We start from the raw sequence: 19,437 nt of genomic DNA, 5'->3' as shown, positions 1-19,437 counted from the left end.
CTGACCTAAAGGCCAAGTAACTAACTCTAAACTGCCCTCTAAAGAAATATCTAGAGGTTGGTGTTATTCTCACATATATATCTCAGGTCACATTGGATCACAAAGAGTACAAGGCTCCTATATATTTGTATGATTTATTCTATTAACTTTTTTCATGGAATTAAGAGGATCTAGGTTTTTAGTTTACTAAATATTTAAGGTAACTTCCATTCACTAACCTAAAATAGAGTTCATTATTAAAATATTATATCTAACTCTTAGTTATAGATGTTTCCATCAACTACATAGACATCTGTTTAATTGAACCACAAAAACAGTGATTGTTTTCTCTTGCATTTGAATATGCTCCAGTTTAAAAAAAATCACTTTCATATACATACTTACTTGATTATCGCAATAATATCATGAGGTAGATGGAACCAAGGTCTTCATGTTCATTTTTTATCTCAGTGTGCTGTGGCTCCCTAATGTTATCACATGCTAAAGTCATCTGTCTCATGAGCCTCTGAAAAGACAGCCCTGTTTCTACAAATTCCAGTCCAGTACTTTACGTGGTAAGGTCACTCAGTTTATCAATAAATATAGAAGATCCCATTGAAACTGTAACAGAACTAGAAATCTTTGTTCAAAGTTCTAAAAAGAGCTTAAAATCTTTGTTCAAAGTCTTTTTATCCACAGCAGATGCTTCCTATCCTCCCTATAACAGAAAAATTGAAATAAAAGTGCAAATAAAGGAATATAATTTGGCTAATTCTTTCTAATTGGCCTTCATAGATGAGCTTAGATATAATTTAAACTTGTGAAGGAAAAAATAAGTTTTATTTTTTACATTGTGAAAAGGAGAGGTGAATGAATGCCTGTCTTGAACTCTCCAGTAGTATTTGATAAGAACTCAAAATCCCCTGAAATAGTAACAAAATATCATCCATTTAAACCTTTGTTAAGTACTTTCCATTTCAGAGATTCATATACTATAATTAGAATCCTGGATTGTTTATGATATATATCATCTATCTTAGTATATTTTACATCTGTAAATGTCTTTATTTTAATAAGAAGGGACTATAAAATCTAATATAGTTAATATATAAAGTTCTTAGTGATATGTAACTGTGTTGTAATACTTGGTGTTGGAAGCTATATTGTGTAATAAAATACACAGAAGCCAGAGCTAAACTCCCTTCAAATTCCAGCTTAACTGGTTGAGCTAGTATAACCTTTCCAATTTTTCAGTTAGAAACTGACAAAAACTAGGATTCTATTGGTCTCATCCTAGCACCACTGTTCTCTAGAGATCACATTATAATAACCTAGTTATTTCCCCTAACCATAAATTTAACCACTATTTCAAGAAGTTATTTTCTCTATGTGTTATCTGTTTTCTGAAAATCTATTATGAATGTTTAATTCCAAATCAATGATCTATCATTATGTTTACTTCTAACTATTGCTCAACATTTATTGTTCAAAATATGCATTTAATTTTCATTTTATGTGAAACTGGATACAAATTGAAAGGAATATAAGAAAGAAATTCATGAAAGCATTTCAAAATGATTTGGGGTTGACTCCTATTTTGGGTTACTGGGAATAATCAAGAGTTGATTGTAGTAAATTATAGCCATGGTATACTAAATGATATTTCTCCAAAAGTGCAGTCAGAAAGTAGTTGTGTATTTAGAATATCTATTTCTACACTTTCTCTTAGTTATGCATATTTTATAATTTTGTCATTGCAATAGTTAAATTCTACATAGGGAAAACATTTCAGAAAGTCCTGTCTACTAGCTTAGACCATCCTAGCAACTAACTTCATAAACCTTTCTGTCCCCAGATTAAAAACTCAGTCTCGTGTATATCAATGAATGTGAGAAAAGAGAGCAACTCTTGATTATCAGCTGCAGAACACAACTCTATTATTTCAGGATATCAAAATGTAGAATACAAAGCAGAACAGAACAACCTAGCATCAAGAAAGCAGCAGCTAGGAAAGCTAGTGTTATTCAGCTTCAATGAAGTTTCTGTCTCTGTATAGCCTCATTGTGGATTCAATCTCATTATAGAAGAACTCTTTAATCATTCCAGCTGCTTTTCTCTCTGAGATGATCGGTTGTGATGCAACAGCTCCATCTCCCCTAGATAGTGGGGTTATCTTAGATCTAGTCACAGAAGAATCGGTGTGAGTTTGAAAGCCATCTCTTTTCATGCTATTACATTGTAGTAGCAGTTTCAGTATTCAGTTTCCAGTGATATGTGAACAGCACTGCATCAGATAGCCCTGTGTTAAATGATTTAGATCTTCCTTTGTGGATACCAGTCAATGGAGATATTTTGCTTTTTTGTTTTGCTTTTGAGGAAAATATAGACCACATTTTTTTAAGGAAACTGCCATCTCCTTGATTAGCAGACATTGAATAATTAGAAGAAAGGGCCAGATAGTATAAAATTATTCCATCACCTTTTAAATCATTCTCTGAAAATCATGCAATGAAATAAAAAATTAAAAATTTCACCATCAAATTCCTAAAATCCATTCACTTGAAAATTGAAAATATTAATATACCAAAGAGACCTAAATTGTAAACTACTGAAGATACACAAATATCTAAACCTATGTAATATAATCAGTGCAGAAAAGAGTAGAAAAAAAGAAACAAACATAAAGTCAAAAGTTAAGTAAAATCAAGCCAAGAAAAGTATATTTGATTTTAAAATACTCAAAATCCAGTGTTTTTTTTTAAAGACTGAAAAATTGAACGAGCTTGCCTAGAAGGAGAAAAATGTTATTTACAAAGAGATTTGTAATGATAGGACAAAAGTAGGTGTATTTTTTATAAGTAAATGTAAAACAGATGTAGTGATAACTTTTCTTTTAATTACAAAACTAAATGAAAAGAAGATCTGAAAAATAGGATAAAGTAATAGACATGCTCAAAGTCTATCCTCAAAATGGTGCATTTAAGTTACAATGCAAGTAACAGATAATTCCCATAATATATCAGTTACTCCAGAATATAAAAAGTAAAAATTTTCACTCTATATTCTCTAAATATAGTCTAACCCAATTATCATAAGCAGAGATTATTAATTAAAAAAGGGGAAACTAAGAAAATTCTAGGCCTAGAACACTTATAAACAGGTATGAAAATTCCATTTGAAATACCAAATTGAAACCAAAATTGCAATAAGAATTATAGTACTATATTATGAACAAGTATTAGTAGGTAGGATTTATCTTAATGTAGAGATAGTTATTGATAATTATATCCCACATTAAAGTGAAAAGCCTATCAGTAACTTAGAATATACAGATAAATTATTTATAATAATTCATTTCACATTTTAGAACCCAAATTACAGTGTAAGTAAATGGAAGAAAAGTCATCAACTGGATATCTACTTAAAACCTCTCCGATATAATTGTATTTCAGTTACACATTACTAGCTATTCCATTAAAGAACAAACTAAGGTAGGTTCCTGTATTTGCTGCTAATGTATAATAGTCTATTAAATATCTTAGCATTGCAATAAGGCAAGAAATTTTATTTTTTATGTCTACAGTAAAATGTTTATTTTAAAATACAATATTAATTGATTACTACTAGTATGTAGAAAAAACACTGAGGTATGTTAGCCACCTCGCTTCTCTTATTTTAAATATTTTCAGTTAATTCTCTAGGAATTTCTAGGTAAGCAATCAATTATCAGAGAGGAAATGATGGCTTATTACAGTTCATCTTTATGAAAGACGATTTCCATATATTTTTTTGAAAAACTATTGTTTGTAAATTTCAGAAAGATAATTTTGTAACACCTTTCATAATTTCATAATTTTTATAACACCTAATGTTTTGACTAGAGTAGGTAGAGATTTTCTTTCTTTAAAGACCTCTAAAAAAGGAATAGCTTAACACTTCAGCACTAAAAAAAAAAAAAAAATAGATTAATACTTCGATGGGATGAATTAAGGTAACTGACAGAATAAATGAATAAAAATGATGACTATTAGGACTAAGAGTTCTGTTATGATTATGCCTATTGCATAGGTATGCTGTAACTTCAGTTCCTGGGCTCACAACAGTCCATTCTGGTGCTCTGTATTGATTAGAGTGCACTAGGAGTTGATAACTCTCTAAGATTGATTCATTCTAATTAAATCCAAAAAGAAATGAAGAACCAACTGAATGCTCATGTATTAGTTTTATGAAAGCCTGTTCTTTACAGGTCCAAATATATTTATGTCTGCTTCTACAGCATTTGAGAATCCACATTAGTAATCAGAAGATTGCAGCATTATTGAAAAAGCTTTGTGCCAATGTAAGTTCCTACAGCATGGTAGGGCTCTGGATTTCTGTGAAACAAAATCCAACAGACTCAGTGTCTCTTTCCTCTGGGAAACAATTGTTAAATACTGACCAGTTTAGTATTCAATATTTCCTTTTCTTAGGTCATGTGAAATAACTTCCTTTCACCCAAGTAAAATATTTTCAGATTTTCAATTACCATTATTATTTAGACAATAAGATTTTTTGATAACCTTGTAAGCTTTCTGTTTCTAGGTTGTGCAATTTTTTATTTGCTAGGAAAAATATCCTTCTGCAGATAATGAGTCATGTCCTTAATGTGGCTTTAATTTGTTTAGTTTTGAGAGGATTATTGTGGCAACATCTCCATAGCCTTCTGTTATGTATTATTTGATGAGAGAGAGAGAGTGTATGTGTGTGTGACAGAGAGGCAGGATGAAAAAGACAGGCTCAGAAATGGAGAAATACAGATTAAAAAAATGACTTAAAAGACTCCTAGCAGTGCAATTAATTCCACTTATAATATTTTATTTTCTCAGGATTATATAAATTTAGTCTCTTTCTAATAGAACATTTACTATTGGCTTAATTAGGACATTGATCTAAAAATTATTGTGAATGTGAAAATGGAGAGCTAATTTTAATAGCCCTTTCATCTATTCCTGATAATTTTAACTTGGTCTGATTGAAAGGATAAAGGAAAATCCATCATTTCTTTAATCTCTCCTCTTAGTACTGTTTTGTGTATAAAATCATGCAGGCTACCTTCATTCACCAGAAATTTCAGAAGTGTGTAACAACAGAGGTGCTAAAAGTGGTTTGCAAAAGATAACATTTGCTGCCTGAAACTTTACTGGGTAAGAATTTATGTCTTTGGGATGTTTTGGTAAACACCTAGGACATAATGAGTAATCACTATGTGATCATTCTAAGAGTAAGTTTTTCTATCTGTATCTTCTCTCTTTGAAGACTAGAACTTTTTTTATGGCATTAAAATTCTTCTCTCAGTTATCATTACATACTATGAAACCCACTCAAAATACACCATAATGCTTATGTTGTGGAAAATTCTGCAAAAGGTAGAATATTCTCCTTTTGTATGTGAGATTAAGCAATCCAAAAGATTTTGCAAATTCTGCCAGAAACAGTATCATTTCTTTCAAGAGTACACAGTATCATTTCTTTAAAGAGTATCTTTACAAAGTAGGTTTCACATCCCCTAATCCTAATTATAAAGATCTTGGTCTTAGAAGTTCCTTCTTTTAACCCTTAGCAGATGATTACTGCCATCAGCTATTTTATTAACTTTCGGTTATGCCCTTGGATTTTATGCTAGGATATTTATTTACTTTCTAATATCAAAATTACCTAAAGATAAATATAAATTGCAATTTGTTTTTTTTAATTTAATATATTACTGTTAACTTGGTTTTTTTTATTATTATTATTCTTTGTACTTGACATTTGGTGTATAGATGGCAAAGTCAGTTATTCAGCTAGACAGAGAATAACCATGTGGCATATAAAGCTCTGAAAAATAAGGCCATAAAGTTTAAAAATGATCTTTAAGGATTGTTTTCTCAAAAATAGCTTAAAGAAAATGATTTTCATAGTTCTAAATCTTTTTAAAGCATTACCACCAAATAAATGCAGTTGACATTCTACATATGTGTAGAGTTTTATAACTTCATTTGTTAGTCTGGAAGATCTGAACAACAGACATTTTCATGCAAAGTCTAAATGAAATCTTGATAGAAATATTATGGATAGAATTTAAACATCAAATAGGTGATTAGCTTAATGTTCTTGAAAGGCCTAACCTCTCAGAATCTATCTTTAGGTTTATAATGATAGTAGTTAGAGGATTAACTTAAGAACTTGGTGACCTAATTTGACCCATGAATTTAGAAGAGGTATTCATACAAATACAATTTTTCCCCAGGAACCTATTGTTGTAAAGCTATTGAACTATGCAAAAACAGTATTTAATTTGTTCCCACCACCAGCATAATGTGGACAGTCTCTTACATGCACAGGTGAAATGAACTATCCTATTATGAGGTGACGGGCAAGATAGCCCTACTTAAAAGACCCTGACTGACTAGATCATTCAGAAAACACTTGACAGATCCATTTCCTGTCAGTGAGGAAATGTAGTTTGGTGGTTAATTACATGCTTCTGGGACCAAGCCTCAAACCCTGCCTCTGACTCTTAGGTGTGGTAAGTCTTCTGTACCTTTTTATGTTTTTGGTGCTCCTTGGCAGCATATTTAAACTCTACCTCACTATCACTCTGTAACTTTTTCATCTTTAAAAAATAAACTGTGGTGTCTAGGAGAGGAATCAGTTCTCCCTCAAGAGAATTTTTTTTATTTCTTAAGTTGACTCAACTTCAGTTGTTACTACTGGGAAATCACTGAATTTTGGAATGAAGCAATTAATTTCAAACTTTAAAAAGCAATTAATTTATTTTTCCTTTCACCCACAGGTCTACCCACGGATAGCGCCGGCATTTTGGCACTACCTGCGGGTAGAAGTGAGTAGCGGGAACTTGAATTCTCCCACCCTTGCTCCTTGCACTCTGCTGGTGTGGTCTGATCTGAGGTGTCCATTTTGCTCCAGATGCAGCTGCCATTTTGTGTAAACATGCTCTCACACCACCACCATTCCTTAGAGTTGGATCAAAACTCCAAGTTGCCAAAAATACAAGTGCAATTACTATAAGATTAATCATCTTCCTCAATAAATGTCCAAATCAAGACCATATCATATGCATCATACTGGCAAATACCTAAATGCTAACAATGGAAAACCATGCTTATACCTCTTTTTAATCAATCCTTTTGATATTCAGAGCATATTTCCTCAACTTAACATTGAAATGTCTCCAGGAAAAATAGAATAACTCTGCTTCATTTCCTGTCTCTTCTTTCTCTCCCCAGGAGCATGAGCAACTCACCTATTCCTCCACGAGGTCCAAGGCCCCAAGTGTCATCATCACAGGTCTCAAGCCAGCCACCAAATACGTATTTCATATCCGTGTGAGGACTGCAACTGGATATAGTGGCTACAGTCAGAAGTTTGAATTTGAAACAGGAGATGAAAGTAAGTTTCACCCAAGCATGTAAAGTAAGGTGCTAATTTAATGCCATACCAATCTAACCTGATACTTAAAAATCTAATGTCCCAATTTTTTAAATAATCTCATCAAACAGGATTCTGTTCATGTAAATATTCATACAGTCATTTTGGTTAATGTTTGATACTATCATTAAAAATTCCCATGAAGTAGGGGCCTCCCCAGTGGCGCAGCGGTTGAGCGCTGAGTTGCCAAGCTGCCCGCGGCCTCTGCGGCGCCGGTTCGATCCCCGGCTGCTCCCCGGCCACCAGAGGAGGGTCCCACATGGCGCGCAGACCTCTCCTGCCTCCCGCTGCTCCCCTCAGCAGTGTACCTCGGTCCTTCTGCCTGTTCTGCTCCCCGCTCTGGCTCTGGTGAATTCTCTCACCCTCCCGCGCTTCTGACTGTACCCACTGCATGTATAAACAAAACAAACAAACAAACAAACAAATAAATAAATAAACATGCCTCTTTAAAAAAAAAAAAAAAATTCCCATGAAGTGCCTTGCTCTACCGCAATTGTAGTGAGGCTCATATGTCTCTTTAGGCAGAATTCAGCACTCCTGTTAGAACCTGGAGTCTCAGTTGATGTTGTTTTTCACCACTTTTGGCATTATATACTAATGAAAACTAGGAAGAGAATAAAGCCATAAGAAACGAATTGTAACTATCTCAAAACAATTTAGCTTTGGCTTATTGTCTCAGATCAATAAAAATCGGTCAACTCCACTAAAATGTACATTATAAGTTTAGATATAGATTCATGGGCTTAATTGAAAGTTCAAGTTAATTCCATTACTTCACATATTGAAAACCAAATGGGACAAATGGTGTTCCACATCATGAAACATAGACATTACATACTGCTTATTTTAAAACCAGTTCTAATGCTGAATTCTTTTTTACTTCTAGTAATCCATCTTATTCCTCTCTTTGTAAGGATAAAGTGAGTCATTTTTTGCTATGGGGCTTTATGGAAAAATGTCCAAATATGTAACTATAATGAAAATCTTTTTCCATTGTTGTTAAAAATCTATAGTTAATATAAGAATTTAAGAATATAAAAATTTGAGAATGGCAAATATAAATATAACGATATTAATAGTGACAGTATATTGAGCCTCTAGTGTCAGAAATTAAGTGTTTTTACATGTATTATTTCATTTAAACCTTTCAATACCCAATGACAAAATTATTATTTTCTTAATTTTACTTATATGGAATCAGAATCCTAAAGAATTTGAGTCATTTGTTCAGATTCACACATCCGGTAAGGGTGAAACCTGGGAGAGCTATACAGGGGCCAAAAGGAAGGCCTTATGAAGCTATTGAGGACCAAAGAAAAATTGTAATTAGTAGCATGGCTAGTAACATGTGTAAGACTCAGTGCTGAGCAATTTATTTAAATTATCTTTTTTATACTGACTAGATTATACCTCGCTTTAGAGACCCTTACATAGTTTTATCAAAGTTTGATAACCAAAGAGTGGAGGTGTAGGATTAGAAACAGAACAATCTGACAAGGACAGCAAAGAAAACAAAAGTGATCCCTTGAAATGATTGATTTGTGAGTACTATTTGAAAATCATTTCTTTTCAAAAAGGACCCTTGAAGAATCAGATGTCTGAGAGAAATCTGGAAAATATGTTTGTCTAAACCTGGAGTTTGGGAATATAGAATGACTCCCAAGTCAGTTTATAGCTTAAGAGAAAATCATTTAAAGCATCATTTTTTAATCTGGTTAGCTTTAAATTACATTTTCAAAGCCTGCTGCTTATATCCAGAAGAGAATTTCAATGAGTAATGTTATAGAAGGAAATGAGAATGTTTAATATAAATTCAGGAATATAATGATATGAATCCCAATTGACAGTGTCAATCCTTTTTACTTCATACCCTACTAGTTCATCTTTAAATTTTTATAGCTTTTGTTTCTCAAGTAGTGCCTGAAGTAACAGAATGTCAACTTTATTATAAAGTTCTCTTCTTGTGTATTCTGTTTAATTAACTAACTTTATAATACATTCATAAAGATGGGTATATGTTGGAGAAGAGAGATTTGATATTTTTTTTTCATTTGGTGGTCTATTTCAAGTTGTTAAGTAAATAACATGAGTTGCTTGCAATTTAATTTTCTTTAGGTATTCCTATTTTACTTTGTCCAACTTTTAATTTGCTAGCAACCAGTAAGACAATAAGTATTTCCTTTTAAAAATCATTATTTTGACTAATTACTTTGCTCAATAAAAGCATAATAGCATCTGAAGAACAATTACAGGAACCCGTCTTGCTCTTCCAGATCAGTGTTTGGATTTTTTTTTTAAGATTTATTTATTTATTCATACAATAACTGGGGTGTAGGCCAGAAGTGCAGAGGGTGAGAGGATTCACCAGAGACAGAGTGGGGAGCGGAACAGGCAGACTGACTGAAATACACAGCTGAAGGGAGCAGTGGGCCTGATAGGAGACGTCTGCTGCACCATGTGGGTTGCTCCTTGGCCTGCCGGCGATGGAACTTGTGCTGCAGAAGCTGTAGATAACTTCACAGTGCTGTGCTTAACCCCTTGGGCCTCCTTGGAGGCCCTGGATTTTTTTTTTAAAGAATCAGAATATGCCAGTGGAAACTGACTAATAGTTAAGACACTAATTATGACACAAGATATGGATTTTCCCCTCTTCCTGTGTCTAGAGTATAATCTCATTACATTCATGTATAAGAAGATAGAGATATAGAGATGTTAGATAGATAGATAGATAGATAGATAGATAGATAGATAGATAGATAGATAGATAGATAGATAGACAGACTGATAAACACATAGATAGAGGTATTAGTAGATGTATAGATAAATAGGTAGATAGATATTCATTCTTACATGGTCACAGAACATTTTTCTTTTGTGTTTTAATGCTGACATTTCATATATCCACTAAGCTCTCTCTATCCTAAGAGTATATAGTTAAATATTATATCCACTGACAGCATTTATTGAGAGTCTCTTAAGTATGGGTCTTTTTGATAGGCTTGCAATCGACTTACCCCAACATTTTTTAAATAGATTCAACAGTTACAATAACAACAGAATCACCAAAAATGTAAGAATATATAAAAAGCTCATGTGGATAGATAGGTGTTAGAAACTACTTAATATAAGAAGTTTCTCAAAATTAAAACAAAACTTATACCTCAAGTATCAAACACACACACACATTAATATAGACCTTTTTGACTTATGGATGAAAGAGCAGTAAAAAATTTATTGCCTTTATATGTAATTATAACAATAATTAAGATTGCATACACCTACATTAAAATAATTTAAAGAAAAAGAAATCAAATATCTGTTCTATTTAAAGTACCACCAAGATTTATCTAATAGTCGAATGTATTTTAAAGTAACACAAAATAATTTATGTGTGCATTTTTTAAACCAAAATAAAATATAGCCTGCTTGACTGCAGCCGGCTTGAACATTTTACTTAAATATTGAAAATGAGCTTGTGAAACTTCCCAGAGAAGCAGCACCTATAACTTTAATCCAAATGTTTAAAGGACACTGAAATTTTACACATAATTTACCTCTTCCATTTTCCTTAAGAGTATCCAGATGATACAGGAGAATTAACATTCGCGTATATATAAACAAAGTATTCCTTTACCTTGAAAAGATTAATTATAGCTTAAATTATAACAACATGTAAATTTAAATTTTCACCTATAGGATACATAAAGCACTTTTATAGCACAAAACCCACATCTGTCAATGTTTAAGGTGTATTATTTACAGAAAGAACAATGGACTTGATTTATTTTACATAAAAGAAACAGACCCACTAAAATACTCATTATCAACACTAACTAATCAAACTATAAATTACTGAACCAACTGGGTATTTTAAAATAGAATTTTATGTGTTACACATATATACAAAAAGAATTATGTGACTAGAAAAAATGAATGTAATCATTTAATTATTTTGAAAACATCCATAAAATGTAGCTATATTTAGTATGATTTCATATTTAAACAATTTAATTAACAATTTATAGGTGGGAAGGATCCTGAAAATTAAGATGTGAGCTAGTTCCTCTAGTTCCTTCATCACTAGTCTGTACTTTTTGTCTCCATTTGACTTCTCTATACTCTGTACACTTAAAACCCCCAAATCATTGTGTATTTTCTATTGGATAAATGTGAATTCTCAAAAAACATTCCCTCCAATATAATTCAAATAGACATAGTTCCTGTTCTAGCTCCTTCTTGTTTACATATATTTTGAGAAATTGTGTGAGTGCTTCATATACAAAATTTTATGACACTTTATCACTTCTAAACTATGACTTCCAAGTGGAATATTCAGAAATCTCTCACATTACAAATGAGGGGTGAGGTCCAGCTTGCATGCTCCCCTTTCTGAAGTATTTTTGATCAGTCCAGAAATCATCACTTGTTTAGAGACTTTCCATAATATTGTATAAGGAGTTAATTCTTTACTAACTTGTTAGCTCTTTGGGGTCAAGAACTAAAGCCTATATATCTTTGTGTCTCATAAAATGCCCTTCACATAGTTGCCAATGCACATTAATCAAATAAACGAAGAACATATAATTTCCGAAAGTCTAACACATGGTGGGATAGCATGTTGCCTACCAGTCTAAAAAAAAAGAGTCAAATATGATTATTTACCACAGATACATATTATTGCTTGTTATATTTGGAGTAAAAACTATAACTGGCTTATGCTATATAGAAGTATTTTCTTTGCAAATTTAATTATTGTTTAGAATCGTTAATTCTAAAATATGGGAGCACTATAGGTAGAGTTAAATAACATTTTTGTTGTTGTTTAGCATATTTTCCTCCTTAACCTCTTTTTTAAAAATCTCTATTATGTTTGATCTGTTGGTTGAAATACAATCTGTACTACTTCAATTACTTAGGATGAAATTAGCCACATCATTATTAACAGCAGCCAGAAATTTGGGTATGATTATTAATGGTGAAGTATGAAGCAGAAAGAGGATCAACTGACCCTTGTGGAGTAATAAAAAAAGTTAATTAATCAAGTAGAAAGCAGATTTCAAATTTATGAGTCTACCCAGAGGAGGATGAATTCCAGTACATAAGGCTTTAATTTGAAATAATCTCCAATCAATAGCACACTTTCACTGTTGGCAGCTAGAGCTATCTAAATGCAAACATCACTAGGAAATAAGTTTCTAAGTGATCAGTTGTCTGAATATAAATTTGCCTACCACATGAGGTAATGAAGTCCCCGTCATAATAACAACTTGTCCTGTAGCTAGCTGGATATTTATTCAGTATGTCATAAAGGTTAGGCCTTCTTTCTTTAGGAGGTTGTGATAGAAGCTTAATGTAACTTCTAAGACTGAAATTCTATAGCAACAGATAGTATTTATTGAGTGCTTCAAGCACTATTCAGTTTGTTATGGCTACCAATGGACTTCCAACGCTTGAAATGGGTGCTATTATGATGCCCATTTTATGGATCAAAAAACTGAAATACAAAGACACTTAATGACTTACCGGGTTCTGACAAGATAGTAAGTACTGGAATGTGAATATTATGACATCAGGCACACTTTTTATACTAGTGCTCAGAACACTTTTTACCATAACAATGTTTTTATTTTTCTTATTCACTTTGGTCATTACATCTAATTTTCTCCATAATTTTTTTTTCTTATCTCTAATTTTTCATCCTCCCATTACTAATTACATTCCTCCTCAGAATATAAACACAGATTTTCATTAGACTATAAATATTTATAAATCTCCATGCATTTAGTTCATAGATCTATGCATGCTTTAATAGAGACTTCTGGGTTAATGTACACATGGTAGGCCAACTATAGCACACCAGCAAAATAATGCATTTAATCTGATTTCCTTAAATGTGCAGGAACTTGGGGAATAATGGCTATTTGCATAGAGAATAGAAGACTTCCCTTTAATAAGCCTGCATTAACAAAAAGAAATTTGGCTTCAGTTTTACCTGGATCAAATAAAGACTTTTAAATAAGAACTAAGCTTATACATCATAGAACAGATTGAAAGTCTTCAAATGAAAAATATTAACTATCATTACTTTGCTATATGGGCTAGAAAGAAAATCATTAACTAGCAAAATGCACTGAGAAGTTGTAAAATGTGTATATCATCATTCAGTATTATAATTTGGCTTATATCTACAGAGAAGCAAGCAAAAGGCCATAGATCTATTATTAAAACTTCTTATATGTTAGTGTATGTTAAGCCAACAACCTATATTTGCATATACAAAAATGTGATTTCTTTGAGACATGAACCATCATCCCTTGATTAAAAATTAGTTTTTGAGATCAGGGACCATTTCTTACTCATTTTTGTATGTACTATATTGCTTTGCATGTGCTTGACATGTACAAGGCTTCCTATGAATAGCAATAGAATTGATGTTATCTACTAAATACTCAGTGTATATGTACATGTTGTTTCAAACAAGTTACATGTATTTTATTATTCTACCAACATATTTTCAGTATCTACTTTTGTTTATTGTGCACATCCTTTAACAGGCGCATAGTCATGCTATTCATAGGGTACCAGTTTTCAGTTATCCAGGACGCATCAGTTCTGGAGATCTAATATATAGGCTGGTATGACTATAACTTACAGCACTGTGTTTTATACTTGAAATTTTCTAAGACAGTAGATCTTGAATGTTTTCACTGCACATACACAAACACACACACATACACTCACACACACTCACACACACCTGCGGTAACTATGTAAGGTGATGGACATGTTAATTGCCTTGATTGTGATAATTTTTGCAATGTATACTTATATTCGAACATTGCATTGCACTCTAAACATAGATATATTTTCAATTATACCTTAATAAGGGACAAATAAAAAGGTAAATAATGTATGTTCTCTGTCTTCAGCAATCTCACCCCTAAACCAGTCTCTTATAAGATTTCCTTATTTATGTTGTTCTCAAAGTATAATATTAATTTGACTAGATTTGAGATGAGCTGGATTTTTTCTATCAACTCTCACATAAATTGCCTGAATTTTCCTGTCAAGCTATTTGACTTTACAACCTTGAATTCTTCTAGAGAGCAAAAATATTCCTTAGACATTTCAGATTGCTCCAAATTTAGTGAAAAATATGTTCTCTATGTAATACTTGAAGATTTAGAGCCATTCTTCAGAGTACACAAATCAGCTTTATTGACTTATATTTTGAAGAGACTTTTTATTGTCATATTTTAGTTGTTAGAAAAGCATCAAGGACAAAGCAAAGAAAACCTATTCTCTTCATATAACTTTATGGAGGCATCTACAGAACTGCTGGTGTAATTCTTAATTACGTTTGACCTCTTATCCTCATCTGTTGTGTGATTATGTCCTAAGCTCAAGACAGAAACCGGAATATAATGTTGTTGGTAGCTACTCCTAGAATGGTGTTTTAAAGCACTAAGGGAGTTCAGCTAGCTCTAGAGTGATATATAGTGGCAATACACAGATGTGGTTCTTACAGGGAAAGGAAGGATAGAAAAGTGATAGGAGGATAAAATGGTTCTTTAGTAAGTCCTGGACTACAAGGATGACGCAGAACAGAGTCTTGGTTCCTTTATAGCTGTACTTTTTATTTCCTTATTGAAGCTTATCTGAATGTTACTCCATCATTTTCAGACCTGAAAATTTTTGAGAGTTGAATGAAAGAGTTATCAAAATGTCCAAGTCAGGATAAAAGCATACACACACACACACACACACACACACACACATAAACATATATGTATATATGTATACATAAAATAAAGTATGTGTGTATATATCTGTCTACATGAACATAATGATATGATTTGAATATTTTTATTTGCAAAGTACCAATATGCAATAAAAATAATTTCTAATTGTGTAACCTAACAATCTTTAAATTTATGTCAACCCAATAAAAGTGGCTTATTTTTTTCTGTATCTTACTGTGAGTTCACAATTCTTCATATTATTGTGAATGGACAAATATTTATACAACACCTGTGTGAAAAAATAAGAACAGCTTAGTATTTACCTTATACTTAACTTTTTTCAAGGAGACAGTAATTCAGTGAATTTAAATGGACCACCAAGAGTTCTTGGTAAAATAGCAGGATCCCTGAAAAATGTTTGGCTGTGTGTGTACAAACGTGAGTGTGATATGCATGTGCTTATCACTATAATGTGGAAATAGGCAGAGTAACGAATATGGCAGGCTTACCATCAGATATTAAATATCTGATTCACAATACACTGATTTTAATACTCTTTTGATTTTGGGAAAACTGAGAATCTTTTTGAAAATACTCTTGGCACTATGGCTATTTTTTAAATTAAATATTTATCTTATTTTCTGGATTCAAAACTAGAGAGAATGAATGATTCTTTCAGTAAACAGGTTCAGCATTTCTGTAAGTAATAAACAATGAAGTATTACTTGCTAATGTTAGCATACATTGTATACATAAATATAGCTATATATACATAACATGTATTTTGCATTCATACATACTTCCTATTATCATTCTAAGATGAATGAATGAAATTGGCAGTGTTTTCAATATTTTTGTATAAGTCATTATCCTTGCAAGTAAGAAGAGTTTATTTCTAAATTTGATATAAAGTTGTTCCTAAATTTCACATGAGAGAGAAAGTGAAGGGCACTTGAAAAGGAAGAAGCAAAAACTAAAGCAAGTAGAACAGTGTTTAACTGTTCAATTAAACCATTTACTGCTTCAGCTAACAAAAAAAAAAAAAATAGACGGGCCATATACAGAAGTACACATGGTAATTCAAAGATTAAAAGGATAAATGTGTTCCCTGTTTTCCCGAAAACTAGGGTTTAGGAAAATTAAACAGGATTACAATACAAGATTATGTGTGCTGTTTCTGGGAGCACAAGAGGAACCCAAGACATTAAAGTTGAAATAAAAACCTTGGTCATGAAAATGAAGGGATGCAGATTGAGTTGGGCTAGGATAAGAGGATTGGGGAGCTTCTCATGTGTATGTATTCAGGTATAGAGATGAAAGAGAATATGGAACTTTCTAATAAGTGGAGGAATTTCAGTATGGCTAGAGCCATGTTTTATAAAATGGGGCCCTGTATTAGAAGCATCTGCAAAACCAGTGTAAGTGATAGAAATACAAATTTTCAGACCCCACCGTGTAACTACTGAATCAGAAAATCTGGGGGCGGTACCCAGCATTCCATTTTAACAAGCCCTCCAAGGAACTGTAAAGCACACTTTAGTTAGAGAAGCAGCAGCTTAATCAGAAAGTAGAAGGGTAGGGATAAGGAGTGATAGGGATGATGATCTTGGTACAGGAAAAACAAGACATGTGGCTAGAGTCACAGGCCAGGGCCAGGTAATGCATTTCCTTATCTTGCCACTGAGGCTAAAACCTTGAGTTTTTATTTTTCTTCCAGTTATCTGTAGTTTGGCAGATGGGCAAAGCAGTCACAGTGAACATCCCACAAATGCCTTCTCTGGAGCCATTGCTAACACATCTAATTATTTTCTCACCTTCATTTTATCCCCACTAAGAATAAAACCTTTCAAATATCTTTTTCATTGTCACACTTATGGCTGTCATAACTTCCGAATTCCCTGGAGACAATTTTAGTCTTAAAAATTCACCTGCAGAAGGTGCTGGAACCTTGGGAATTATCGATTTAAATTCAAACACATGCTTGCACTCTGCCAGTGTGTAAGCCTGCATATTTCTCCTTGACAGTTCATATCTTGTCTCTGAACTTTCAAGACATAGTGAATTATGACCTGCTTACTAGCGCTTTCTGAGAAAACAAGCTGAGCCATCCCACACCAAGCCTTCAACAAAATGGGAAGCCCTGGAAATTAAGTTATCTGGGAAACTTCATGAATCTAGATATAATAGAGGTGAAGGTGGTATGTTAGCAAAACAAAGTTAAACACCAAAACTAATGTGCCAAAGTGCCACTAACTTGTGTCAGACGAGGTTGCTTGTCTGTATGTTCTAGTTGGTGAAGTCAGCATTATGCATTCAGTTATATAACACAGAACTCAGTATCTTGGCTAATGAGAAGTCTCCACTCCAGACTGTAATTCCTCATCAGCAAAATAAAGGAAGTGTACTAAATTGTCTTCCCTAACTCTAACAATGGAAAACTTCCTAATGAAGTAATTTAGAATCTGGGCCAGACCAAGCACTGTCATCCTCTAGGTATTACAACAAAATAAACTCAATTTAGTATATTGACCTTTGGTTTCCTCATCAGAAATCTAGATTTGTACACTAATTTACTTAACAAATATTTGTGAAAACCCACTCTATAACTAAATCATCTGCTTGCCTTGGAAACAGTAGAAATAGACAACAATCCTTACTGTCCTAGAAGGTCCCTACATTTTAGAGAGAAGTGACAGTAAAGAAACATTAAGTAAAATATTCAGAATGTCAAGTGATGCAAATGGTGTGTTGCCTACCCCCCCTCTTTAAGATCCAAATACTATTCTCTCCACTCATGGGAGTTTTGCCTATTGAAGGCTCCCCTGAATTCCTTTCAGACATCATCTCTGTCCAAAAGAGGTTACATACCCCAGAGTCATTTCCTTTTCCTAAGGGCATCCAGAATTAAAGACTGGTCAATGTGAGCTACAAAGAGACTTCTCACTGATTCAAGTCAGGACAACTTTGAAGGGGCAACTCAGCTCTAGAATTCTGCAAGGTTGACTAAGGTTCATGTAACTACAACATCACCTTTCAACTCCATTTTCCCATTTCTGCTTCCCTCACGCCCCCACATGTCCATCCTGAAGATATTCCTCAATAAACCTGCTATCTGAAAAGTTCCATTACAGAGTCTGTGTTCCAGAAACTCCATCTTAGACAAGCTGAAAAGTGCTCTAGAGAAGAGTTAAGCTGAAAAGGAGGTTAGGAAGTACCTACTTCATCATGTGATCATTAAATGTTAATTATCACTATAATCCTAGCTACTACTGCAAGCTAGGCAGCCAGCAAAAAATTCATGGAAGAGACCCTTAACCTTGGCCTTGAATAAAAGGCAGGGTATAACTAACTAGAAAGAACAAGTAAAATTTTCATGATAGTAACTAATTTGTGCAATTCAATTTGTCAGATATTTCACAGATACATTGACAGCTAATGAGATCTAGTAATAAAGTAGGTTGGATTGAACCCTGAATTTTGGTCTTGAGTCTATTATTCCCTAAATACCAGACTGTGAGTAAGTCAGTAAACTACTTTGTACCTCAGTTTCTACATCTGGAAAATGGGCATATGAATACCGCCTACTTTCTAGGGTTCTTTTGAGTATACAATGATTCAGTGCATGTGAAGTTCTTAGGAGCATATCCACTACTTCTGTGGTTAGAGTTCAGTAATGTTAGTTATTAATACTGTTATTAATCATATTCTTAACCATAAAATTCCAATTGTGATATCTTCAAAATTGTATTTGAAAAACAAAGCAAAGCAAGATTCTTTATTATATTCCTGTATATAGCAACCCTACTATGTTCATTGAATCCTTCTGAGGGAAATGCCTTCGCTGAGTCCAGTAGTTATTTGAATGAAACTGTGCTTTCAGTTTCCCTTCATCTCCAGGAAGAAGAAATAATATAAAATAAAAGGGAAGAAAAAGAATGTAATTGTAGCAAGAAACTTCCCTTAGAGTGCCCTTTGTGGAATCCTCTTCAGTTTTCAAGTAGAAATGGCTAGACTTATGTACCCATAGTGAACCTAACCCACTATAAATATTTAGACATTAAATGAGTTCATTGCACAGGAGTAAGTAACCCAAAGAAAATGAAACTTAGCTAATAATTATGTTTCAGCTGAGAACTTCTATAAACTATAAGCACAGACAGTCTTGTTTTAGGAAGAATTTTACTTTTGTAAAGTATGAATCAATACAAATTTGAGAATATCTGGACTTTAGTAAAGTCACATTTTT

General features: G+C 32.9%; 1 protein-coding gene across 1 annotated transcript in view; it reads left to right on the top strand.

The window, feature by feature from the left end:
- Window positions 1-19,437, top strand: part of EPHA6 (EPH receptor A6) — a 655,437-nt gene that overhangs the window by 414,393 nt on the left and 221,607 nt on the right. Inside the window, 2 exon segments of the mRNA XM_054700683.1 lie at window positions 6,794-6,841; window positions 7,248-7,410. Coding sequence (XP_054556658.1) covers window positions 6,794-6,841; window positions 7,248-7,410 — 211 coding nt within the window.

This window comes from Talpa occidentalis, unplaced genomic scaffold (genome assembly GCF_014898055.3).
Source record: "Talpa occidentalis isolate TD23 unplaced genomic scaffold, MPIMG_talOcc4v2.1 talOcc4.4, whole genome shotgun sequence".
Lineage (NCBI taxonomy): Eukaryota > Metazoa > Chordata > Mammalia > Eulipotyphla > Talpidae > Talpa > Talpa occidentalis.
Note: the sequence above shows the minus strand (reverse complement) of the source record. Positions and strands in the feature narration are given on the sequence as shown.